Source organism: Mus pahari, chromosome X, assembly GCF_900095145.1.
Source record: "Mus pahari chromosome X, PAHARI_EIJ_v1.1, whole genome shotgun sequence".
Lineage (NCBI taxonomy): Eukaryota > Metazoa > Chordata > Mammalia > Rodentia > Muridae > Mus > Mus pahari.
This window is the reverse complement of record NC_034613.1, coordinates 87,087,968-87,100,012: the sequence shown is the minus strand read 5'-3', so window position 1 is coordinate 87,100,012 and position 12,045 is coordinate 87,087,968. Positions and strand designations below refer to the sequence as shown.

At 37.1% G+C, this 12,045-nt stretch overlaps 1 protein-coding gene and 1 non-coding gene across 3 annotated transcripts in view; both read left to right on the top strand.

Moving 5' to 3' along the window:
* Tex11 (testis expressed 11) overlaps nucleotides 1-12,045 on the top strand; it is a 205,034-nt gene that overhangs the window by 4,144 nt on the left and 188,845 nt on the right. For both annotated transcript variants that reach the window (XM_021187817.1, XM_021187818.1), the window contains exon 3: nucleotides 6,114-6,235. In XM_021187817.1, coding sequence (XP_021043476.1) covers nucleotides 6,114-6,235 — 122 coding nt within the window. The remainder of the gene's footprint in view (nucleotides 1-6,113; nucleotides 6,236-12,045) is intronic.
* Nucleotides 11,926-12,032, top strand: LOC115063260. The gene has a single exon (XR_003843126.1). It is a non-coding gene; the product is annotated as a U6 spliceosomal RNA (small nuclear RNA).

Sequence of the window (12,045 nt, the reverse complement as noted above, 5' to 3'; positions counted from 1 at the left end):
ATGGTTGTGAGCCACCATGTGGTTGCTGGGATTTGAACTCAGGACCTTTGGAAGAGCAGTCAGTGCTCTTAACCGCTGAGCCATCTCTCCAGCCCGCAAGTTAACTTCTTTATGCCATATTTCAATCAATTATAAAGTTAGAGTGTGTTACTATCATTTTAAGATGGCATAACTTTGAAAACTTGGTTGATTGGAGGATGTGTATCAACATATACCATGTGTGAAAATGATTGTAAGTTCCTTAAGGGAGGGAAGTATGTCTTGTTAGCTATTGTTAAATGTTTATTGAATGAATCTATCAAAACCTAATAACTTGTGTGTTTCATTCATATTGTATACAAAGATAGCAACGGTATTATCAGTTATGTCCTTAATTTTTAAAATGATCATGATTAGTTTGTGTGTGTGTGTGTGTGTGTGTGTGTGTGTGTGTGTGTGTGTTAAAGATGAAGCCCTTCAGACATGCTAAGCATATACTCTGCCACTGAGCTGTATGCCTCTGGTCCCTTAGAAACACTTGATGTTGATTTTTGTTGCTGATTTGAAAATTCACATGAGAATTCAGATAAGCCTCTTGTTTTTCTGTTACTATGAAAATACCATAATGCCTAATTGTGAGATTTTGTTTACTAATTCTCTAAATAGCTAGTGAATTCTGTTAGGAATGGAAAGTTAAAAATACCTTGTGTGGAGACTTAATTATTTATCTTTTGGTTTTATTAACCTTTTGACTGATCTCTTTTGTAAGCAACTTTTGGTATATGTGGAGGATTCTCCTAATCCTCCACTGCTCACGTTCTTTATATAAAATTTAAGAGTTTGTATAATCTATGCAGTCCTCCTATACATTTTATTTTTCCTGTTTTTAGTTTGTTTAATTAATTAATTAATTAGATAACATAACATGGGGTCTCTGTGTAGCTTTGGCTGTTCTAGAACTCACTCTGTGGGCCTTGAACTCACTCAGAAATTCGCCTGCCTCTGCCTCCAGAGTGCTGGGATAAAGGCGTGTGCCAAACTGCTTGTTTCTACTTTCATGTCATCAGTACACAGATGATTTTGTACATCTATAAAGTCTAAGACCCATTAATGACAGGAAACACATTTGTTTTTTGAGACAAGATCTCTCTTTGTAGCCCTGACTGTCCTGGAACTACTCTCTATGTAGACCAGGCTGACCTTAGAACTCACAGAGATCTGCTTGGCTCTGCTTCTCAAGAGCTGCAGCTAAAGTTGTGAGCCACCACTGCTATACAATGTATGTCTTTTGAAACTGACTTAATTTGCTTAATGTGATGAACTCTAGTTGCATTCATTTTCTGATGAATTACACAGCTTCCTGTTGTTCAGGATGATTGGGAAGTCCAGGCCTCAAGTGATTCTCCTGCTTCACACAGGCCTGATCTACTGCTCCTGGTCTTTTACAAATATTTTAAAGCTCCTTGAATACATATGCAGATCTAGATATTAAGGGCTGGCTATAATTTTGTGCAGTTTACATTGTTTATAGTTAGGAAACCACAGTGCCTAATATATTGTTCTCAGCAAGTAGAAATTCATTTATTAATTGAATTACAGTTTAAGTAGATATACATAGCCTTTGGTGGCCACAGTAACCACAACAAAAGAGTTCTTACGCTGAGTGTTCTTTGTCAAGTAGAGCATGGCTTATGTGGAAGAGGTGGCAGAAAGACTGTAAGGGTCAGTGGTAGTGGATAAGAAAACAATGTGATCCAGATGTAACAGGATTGATACTCACAGGCTGTGATAGCAGGCTCAAGGACAAACAAAGTCCCAGTACTGTAAAAAGGAGGAGGACAGAGTCCTACTTCTAATCAAGAAGCTATTTGCAACTGATGCCTGCTAGAAAAGGGGAAAAAAATCAGTTTTCTCTAATGGAGTGTCACTGGATATCAACAACACTCTATGGCATGCACCATGCATGTTGGTCAATACAAAACAGACTCTGTGGGTTTTTTTTGGGGGGGAAGGGAATTTTTGCTTGTTTAATTTTTGTCTTACTGATTTTTTGTTTATATATATATATATATATATATATATATATATATATCCATCTCTCTATATATCTATATCTATATATCTGTCTGTCTGCCTCTCTATCTATTTATCTATCTGGCCATTAAGTTGGATAGGTAGGGAGGTGGGTAGCATCTGGGAGGAGTTGAGACAGAAAAAAATAATATGATCAAAATATATTATATGAAAAAAGTTTTAATTACAAAAAATTCTAGAGAGAAGAACTAGCTGAGCACTGGTGGCATGGACCTTTAATTCCAGCACTCAGGAGGCAGAAGCAGGCAGAACTTTGTGTTTGAGGCCAGCCTTTTCTACAGAGCAAGTTCCAGGACAGTCAGAGTAACACCTGTTTAATAGACTTTCCCCCCTGTCTTGGGGGGAAAAAGAGACAGGAAAAAAACAACAAAAACCCCAATATAACACAGTTTACCTTAGAGAGAAAGGAAGGAAGGAAGGAAGGAAGGAAGGAAGGAAGGAAGGAAGGAAAGAAGGAAGAAAGAGGCTTAGCTATAAGGGATAACAGAAGGAAACAGGTTATAATAATAAGAAAGTACCATCAGGCTGTGGTTGTCGTTTGTTTGACTAGCAATCACTAGACCCTGGATTTGAGCACCATCTCCCAAAAGTATTTTCTGTGGGTACTTTGTAAAGTTGATGTTCTTGGGTCTGTTTGCTTGGAAAACTTTTTTTTCCAGCCCCTTATTCTAAGGTAATGTCTTTGTTGCTGAGGTGTATTTTTTGTATTCAGCAAAAGTGTGGATCCTGTTCACTATCCAGTTGTTAGCCTGTGCCTTTTAAAAAATATTTATTTATTTATTATGTCTAAGTACACTGTAGTTGTCTTCAGTCACTCGAGAAGAGAGAGTTAGATCTTGATACGGATGGTTGTGAGCCATCATGTGGTTGCTACGATTTGAGATTTGAACTCAGGACCTTTGGAAGAATGGTCAGTGGTCTTTTTTTTTTTTTTTTGGTTTTTCCAGGCAGGATTTCTCTGTGTAGCCTTGGCTGTCCTGGCACTCACTCTGTAGACCAGGCTGGCCTCAAACTCAGAAATCCACCTGCCTCTGCCTCCTAAGTGCTGGAACTAAAGGTGTGCGCCACCACGCCCCGTGTGGTCAGTGGTCTTAACTGCTAAGCCATCTCTCCAGCCCCTAGCCTGTGTCTTTTAATTGGGGAATTGAGTCCATTGATGTTGACAGATATTAATGACCAATGACTGTTGATTCTTGTTATTTTGTTGTTGTTCCTGGTGGTGGTAGTGTGTATGTTTCCCTTCTTCATGTGTATTTTGTGTATTTTTTCCCTATAGTTTTCTTAGTTTGTCACTTGTCCTATAGTTATTTTCTATTTATGTCACCTAAGATGTGACTTCATTTTTTGAGGTCCCTTTGTTCTTACTAGGTTAAGTGCTCTATTACTGAAGCACTTTATTACTATTCTACACTGTTTCCACTTTTTTCAGTTCTAGAAGTTGAACCCATTTTACAAAATGTTTCCTGTATAGAGTATGCATCTGATAAAAACCTTGATTCTGAAGCACTATGCACATGCTCATCCCACCTCCCCTGACCCCTACTACCATCTTTTCTGAGATGGGGGTCTCACTCTATAGTATAGGCTGGCTTCTCAAGTACTTAGATTACAGGAATGAGCCATCACATCTCACTTTTTGTTCTTTTCTAATGTAATCATTGTGCTATGAAATAGAATCTTGAACTGACCCGGATAGACCTTTGAGCAGCTTTGGCTTTTGACTGACTGGTTGAGCCAGTGGAGGTCACTGAGGTTGCCTGGGGAGGGGCACACAGACAGGCCTTTTTGTAGATTTTTCTATGTCATAATAGAAATTTCCTTCTTCAATGACAGGGAAAATGTTTATTTTCTATTATCACTGTATGTAGAATCTTTTTTTGTCTAATTAGCATTAATTGAGGGTAGTTAACAGGGTCACCACAAGAGAATCATGCCAGAGCTTTAGCTAGCAGGAATCTTTTTAAATTAGATAGACTGAAATCATGCCATAAATTATACTTTATCCTGATAGCTTTGTTTAAGCATTTTGTTTTTGTTTCCAGTGTACAATTTTGCTTGATACGATTTTAATGTGACATGCTGTCTTCACATCTTAGGAAGATTGCATTTAGAAGCTCTTCTGTGAGCTTCTTTTAATGGTAAATTTCTCCTTTCTAGTGTAACCCTTATTCAGCTATGTGATTTCTATTCCCTACCCAGCTTTTCTGACTGCATTTTATACTAAAGGACTACAGTATGCCATTGCTTCTGCTGGTGTCAATCAAGTTGTTGAACTGCTTGACACTGAAAATGTATTTTGAAAAGATCAGAACTATTTTGAAATTATTATTTTCTTTTTTCTTTTCTTTTTTTGGTTTTTCGAGACAGTGTTTCTCTGTGTAGCCCTTACTGTCCTGGAACTCACTCTGTAGACCAGGCTGACCTCGAACTCAGAAATCTGCCTGCTTCTGCCTCCCCAGTACTGGGATTAAAGGCGTGTGCCACCACACCTGGCTAATTTTTTTTTTGAAATTATTATTTTCATCTGAAAAGTTATTTCATATGAATCTTTACATTAAATAAGTTATGGGAAGAAGAAAAGATATTTAGTTTTTCAAATATATCTTATCATCTATAGTGTTAAAGGTAGGTGTGGTATATTTTCTGAAATATTTCCACTTATCCAGTGGTGTCTTAGTTAGGTTTAATATTACTGTGATGAAACATCATGACCAAAATCGAGTTGGGGAGGAAGGGGTTTATTAGGCTTACATTTTCTGATCTCTGATCACCAAATGAAGTCAGGACAGGAAGTCAAACAGTGCAGCTACCCAGAGGCAGGAGCTGATGCAGAAGCCATGGAGGGGTGCCACTTACGGGCTTACTCATTGTGGCTTGCTCAGCCTGCTTTCTTATAGAACCTAGGCCCACCAGCCCAGGGATGGCCCCACCCATAATGAGCTGGGCTCTCCTCCATCAATCACTGATTAAGAAAATGCCCTACAGCTGGATCTTGCAGAGGCTTTTTTTTCCCCACCTGCAGTCCCCTCTTTTCAGGTAATTAGTGTGTTTCAAGTTGACATAAACTAGCCATCACAAGAAGATAGAGTTCCCATGTGCTATACAAATATTTGAACATAATTTGCTTTGTGAAGTTTTTATTTGAATCTATTTTCTAACATTTAGGTGAAAATGATAATTGTAGCAGATTAAAGATGTGTTTGTCGAAGTTGAAGGATAGTTATAGCACTTGTGTAGCAGGTACGAGTTTCTGAATCCCAATTGCACACATAACCTTACAGACATACCTTTTTAGCACAGTAAGGAGATGCTTTTTTAGTATTTTTATGAATAAATATAGTAACACTTTGCATTTTGTATGATAGCCAGAAGGAAAGGAAACGATGTACCTTATTGAAACTGTGTTACAATAGGTTGGAAAAAATTTCTCAATTTTGATATGTAAGGTATCAGTTTGAGTCTCCATCATGTTTTTTTTCTTTAATGAATTCCATGGCCTAGTAAGCTTTGGCTATGTGGAGGATCTGGTGCTCAGATTGTTTAGAAAATAGTGACATCATTTATACAGATTCAGTAACTGGACAATGTTGTCTCTAATTGAACATGTCATTTCTTTTCCTTACAAAGCAAGACCAATACTTCAGAACCAGCATAAATTAATGTTTGACTAATGCTTGCAAGTAATAATAAATATTTCAGTTTTACAGGATATATATCTACTCTCCTCAATTTTCTATTTATTTTTTTTAAGTTGGAAGGCATTGCTAATGTTTTGTAGTAGTTTTAACTTTATCTATTATAACATTAGTCTTTGTGAAGCCAATACATTTTACTTTCTGAGAATGATCAAGTTCAAGTTAATCCCAGTGGCAATTGTTCCCTATCTTTAGCTAAAAGAAGTTTTATTTTCAGTTTTTACTTAATGCTGTGTTTATTTGGCTAAATATCTAGGTAGTGCTTTGATAATGCTTTGACAGTGCTTTGCTAACAAACCAATTGTGATAAATTCATAGCACACTTACTATTTATTGTTATTTCAGAAACTATTAAAACCCTGATCATAACTGGTAATTCATGGAGACTACAAGAAATAATTGACAGACTCTTCACGAACATATCAAATTTCAACAGAGAGTCTCTAACTGAAATACAGAATATTCAGGTTAGTAAAAATATAATTTTTCTCATGATAACTTGGGTGATGTTTGTTTTAAAGATTTATTTTTAAGCATGTACAGATATGTGTCTGTATGTGGGTTTGGCATGTGAATACAGGTGTGTATAGAGGCCAGAGGCTCCAGATCTCCTGGAGCTGTACTCAGGTCCCCTGCAAGATTTGCTCTTAACCACTGAACATCTCTCCAGCCTCCCCCCTTATTTTTCTAGACAGGGTCTCACACTGAACCTAGAGCTCACTGATTGGGTAAGACTGGCTGGCCTGCAAGTCATACTGAACCTTCCATTTCTGCCTTCCCAGTGCTAGCAGTATAGGTGTGCAGATTTGTCAGTCTGCTAGATATAAAAATATACTGAACTAACCATATGAAGTGATGTACATTTCACTTTTCTACAGTTAGTCATATGAAGCTTCTGCAGTGTACAACTTTATATCTTAACACTGTAGGGATTTGACATGTGGGTGTTTGAGGGTCCAAGCTCAGGTCCTCATGGATGCACAATTTCTAGCACCTGTTGCTGTATTTTCCTGTGAGGGTTTTAGGGCGAGTTAGATGGCTCAGCAGATAAAGAAAGGTACCTCTTGCTGAGCCTAACCCAAGTGTGATTCCTAAGATATACATGGTAGAAGGAGAAAATTAATTTTCGTAATTGTCCTCTAATCTGCATATGTGTCACCTTCCACACAAAATAAGTAAAAATGTAATTGAAATTTAAGATTAATTTTTTAGTGTTTATACACACACACACATATATATATTTTTTAATTTGAATTTATTTTGCATCCCAACTGCAGTTTCCCTTCCCCCCTCTCCTCCTAGTCCCTGCCCTGTCCTCCTCTGTTTCTCTTTAGAAAAGGCCTGGCCTTGATGGACTTAGCTTTTTACATTTTTAATTATGGATATATGTGTATTCATCTATTTCTGTGGGTATGTGCAAGTGAGGGCAGGTGTCTATGGAAGCCAGAGCCATTGGATGTTCTAGGAACTGGAGTTACAGGTAGTTGTGAGTCTGTCCTGCTGGGAATAAATTTTGGTCCTTTGGAAGAATAGTAGGTAATCTTAACCATTGAGCAATAGCTCCAGTCCCTGACATTAAAAAAAATTCTTATATTTGTGTTTATGATCATTTTGTGCTTGTTTTTGAAAAAAAAAGATTTTTGTGTATGAATGCCTTCATATAAGTATGTATGCCACATGTATGCCTGGTGGCTGCAGAGGTTAGAAGACGGTATCAGATCCTCTTGAGCTGGAGTTAAACAATTGTAAGCCACCTCATGTGTGCTGGGAACTGAACCTGGATCTTCTGCAAGAGCAGCAAGGGCTCTTAATCACTGAGCCACCTCTCCAGCCCCTTCAGTTTGTTTGTATATGGTGTGAAAAAGGAGTTCAACTTTATTCTTCTGCATGTGGGGTAGCAAGTTGTTTAGCATCATTTGTAGAAGACCTTTTCTCTGTTGGATTTGTCTTAGTACCCTTGTTCAAAGTCTGTTAACCATACTGTAAAGGTTTATTTCTGGACTTTATTCTCTTCCACTGTCTTTCCCTATGTCATTATTACAGTATAGCTTTGTAGTAAATTTTGAAATTAGAAAATGTGAGGGCTGGTGAGATGGCTCAGTGGGTAAGAGCACCCGACTGCTCTTCAGACTTCATGGCTTTAACTACTGAGCCATGTTGATATCCCAAGATAGCCGGGCGGTGGTGGCGCATGCCTTTAATCCCAGCACTTGGGAGGCAGAGACAGGTGGATTTCTGAGTTCGAGGCCAGCCTGGTCTACAAAGTGAGTTCCAGGACGGCCAGGACTATACAGAGAAACCCTGTCTCGAAAAAAAAAAAAAAAAAAAAAAAAAAAGATATCCCAAGATATTGAACCTTATAATAACTTTTTACTAACAATTAAGTACAAGTAAATGTTATAATTTAAAAAGACTTACAGGCTAAATAATCTGCTAAATGACATTATAAGTAATCAACAAGTTCAGCAAAGGTACTAGAAGATCAATAAATGAAATGTAATGAATGGTAGTCTGAGACTCAGCTCACTGACAGGCTGCTTGCTAGCATGCACAAGGCCCAGATTTTATTATATATATATATATAAAAATTTAAATAGTCTGTTTTTATTTTCTAAGAAAGTTCATTTGGCTTTAGAAATACCTTAAATTTTATTTCTAGAAAGCTTAATCTTTATAGTGTTCAAATACTGGATGTGTTTATTATTTTTTAAAGATTTATTTATTTTATGTGTATGAGTATTTTGCCTGCATGTGTGCCTGGTACCTATAGAGGCCAGGAGAAGTGTTACATACACTGGAACTGGCATCTTGGATAGGTATATTCCATCATGTGGGTGCTTGGAACTGAATCTGGGTCCTCTGCAAGAATAAGTGCTTTTAACCTTGAGCCATCTCTTTAGCCATAGCTATGTTTATTATTATACATTTATGCAGACCTAACAGAAAATCAGACAAACATTAGGCAGTTAATACATGTGTTAAAATTTATGCATATTGTGACTTTCATGTATTTATAATTTACTTTGTACCTTCTAATAAAATATGAAAAGATATAAATTTATTTAAATATTGTGGAGTAGTATAACTGGGAATTTTAAGTAAGGAGAAATTACCACCTATACTCATACAATTGTAACATAACTACTATCATTTTGTATATATCCTCTAGTAATTATTACATTTAAATTTTACATAGCAATAAGTATAATGCACAAGTAAAGATTTTTTTATTGTAAAAGCAATTTATTCTTTTTTCCATCATTTTATTATAATATTTTTCAGAAAAAAAAGTTGGGGGCTGGGGCATAGGGTTTGGTTAGCATTTGTGAAGTACAGGATTTGATCCTATGCACTGAGCCCTTCCCAAATTACAGTGGAGACTTCTTTAGCAGTCATTTAGATTCTACAGCTACATTTCCTCCTTTCTTTCCTTCCTTTTATTTTCCAGCACAGGGGATTGAACTTGGCCTCACTCATGCTAAACAAGTGCTCTTCTTCTTCTCAGCTAATTTTACTGTCTCTGCTCACCATTCGTTTACCATCTATATTTGTTCACCATTTGTTGATCACCACAGCTAATATTTTGGCATTCACTTCATCAAGATCCATGATTTTTTTTAAAGCTCTTTTGGAGGTAAATTTATATTAGTACAGCATTTTTTGTCTATATAATTTTGTATCTTATCTTTTCACTAGATATGAGAACATTTCCCATGCTAAGGTTTTCTTCCCCCTCCCCTTTATTTTGTTATTTTGAGATGGCTCACTATGTAGCTGTGGTTGACCTGGGACTCACTCTGTAGATCATGTTGGCCTCAAATTCAGAGAGATCACCTGCCTTTACCTTCCAACTGCTGGGATTAAAGGCATGTACTACCATGTCAGGGGCCACTTTTTTTTTTAAATCTATCATGTGTTGTGTGTGGCTTCACAAAATTGTCATCTGATCTCCACGTGGCATGTCATATGTGCCCCCCCCCCACTAATGAGAGTTCCAGGGATTGGATTATGTGAGAAGTTCCTTTACCTTTACCTACTGAGCCATCTCAACTGCTGTGACTACTATTTTAAAATGGCTGAATCATATCCCTTCAAGGGGATTTATTATAATTTATTTATGCATTTCTTTATTATTGACTATATTGTTCTGCATTTTCTCTATCATAGGTAATAAAAGGAACATTATTAAGTGCAAAGATTATTTCACACTTGTATTATTTTCTTACAATAGAGTCTTAGAAGAGCAATTACTAGGGCAAAATATATGAACAATTTTCGCTAATTTTACACATTGCCAAATTGCTTTCCAAAATGCCAAAAGATAGGTCTTTAAGGAACCTAGCATAATGGTCATCAGAGAGGCTTCAAATGCAGAGAGCCACAGTCAAACATTAGATGGAGCTTGGGGAATCCTTTGGAAGAAGGGGAGGAAGGATTGTAGGAGCCAAAGGAGTTAAGGACACCATAAGAAAACCCACAGAGTCGACTAATCTGGGCCCATGGGAGCTCTTAGGGACTGAACTGACAATCAGGGAGCCTGCATGGGTGTAACCTAGGTCCTCTGTATATATGTTGTGGTTTTGTAGCTTGGTCTTCTTGTGGAAACTCTAGAAGTGGGAGCTGGGGCTGTTGCTAACTCTTTTGCCTGCTTTAGGGACCCTTTCCTCCTACTGGGTTGCCTAGTTAAGCCTTAATAAGGGTTTGTGTCCAGTCTTAGTATAACTTGTTTGGTTGAGATCTCTGGGAGGTCTGATCTTTTCTGAAGGGAAAGAAGGAGGAGTGGAAGAGTGGATCTGGGGAAGAGGAGAGGTGTTGGGGAGAGGGACTGGGAGGAGAGGTGGGACAGGAAGCTGCACTCAGGATGTAATATATGAGAGAAGAATAAAAAAAAGTTTTGATGTGAATGTTCATTTTTCCTCTTTAAATTTGGAGTGAAATATTAACTTTACATGTTGTTGGTGATATAAATCAGATATAATTTATGTGAAAAACCATCAGTCAGCAATTATACTATGTGAGAGGGATGGAGGTGGGCATGAGAATTTGCCCCCAAATAAGAAAGTGAAATGGCACCTATGCTAAATTATTTGACTGTATAAATGGAATTTCAAACATCAGAAAAAAAAAGGTGGAGGTGTAGATGAGAGAGAAGGCACTGGAGAAAAAAAAAGGCTTAGTAAAATATAGACCTGGGGATTTTGTTTTGTGGTATATATTTTGTCTAGTATACTCTTATCTAGTATATATAAGGCCCTGGCTTCCATCCATAGTATGGAATAAAAATTTCCACTATCAGTGTGATTTATAGTGGATGTATTTTACTTACTGCCTTTAGTCAGTTACTATCAATATATTTGTCATAAGGTAGTGATATGTAGAGTCTATCATTATTCACCATCACATCTTAGGAGATTTAAATAAAGGCTATGTTATATTGCACTCAGACAGTAGTTCCAGCCAGGCTCACTTTCTGCTTTCAAAGGTTATTTGCAAGAAACCAAATCAAAGTTTTTTTTCCCCAACTTTTCAGAATTGGGGCTTGAATTTAGGGAAGCATTCTACCATTAAGTTATAGCACTCCCTCAACCTAATTCCAAATATTTAAAAAAATGATTTATTTTTATTTTATGTACATTGATATTTTGCTTTTGTGTGTGACTGTGGAACTGGAGTTACAGGCAGTTATAAGCTTGGAATTGAACCCGGGTCCTTTAACTGCCATTTGTACATATTATTTTCAGTCTTCAGTTTTTCCTTGAGACACTGTAGGCTTAGTTAACATTTTATTCAGTTAACTAGGTTCTGCCTTATACAAAGATAAACCCTAGAGGAGCATTTAGAAACTTTGTCCCTTGGTTCCCAGAATGAAACACAAGAAAATGATGAATCCTATTATTTAAATTTATATTCTTTAATATTTTTGCATGTACTTTGTTAAATATGCTCTATAAGACATGATATTTTCTACCAAGAAGCCCATTTGGGAAATAAGGATAAGAACTAAAATTACTTAAAAATAAGCTTTGGTTGTAGTTTAGTTTTAGAAGCTTGCCTGTGTGGGAGAAATCCTGGGTTCAATCCAGGGCAAGAAACATCAACATGTCAGGGGTGATGTTGCACGCCTATTCTTCTTCCGTCACTCAAGAGGCAGAGACAGGTGCTCGCTTCGGCAGCACATATACTAAAATTGGAACGATACAGAGAAGATTAGCATGGCCCCTGCGCAAGGATGACACGCAAATTCGTGAAGCGTTCCATATTTTTCCAAGTACCTGAA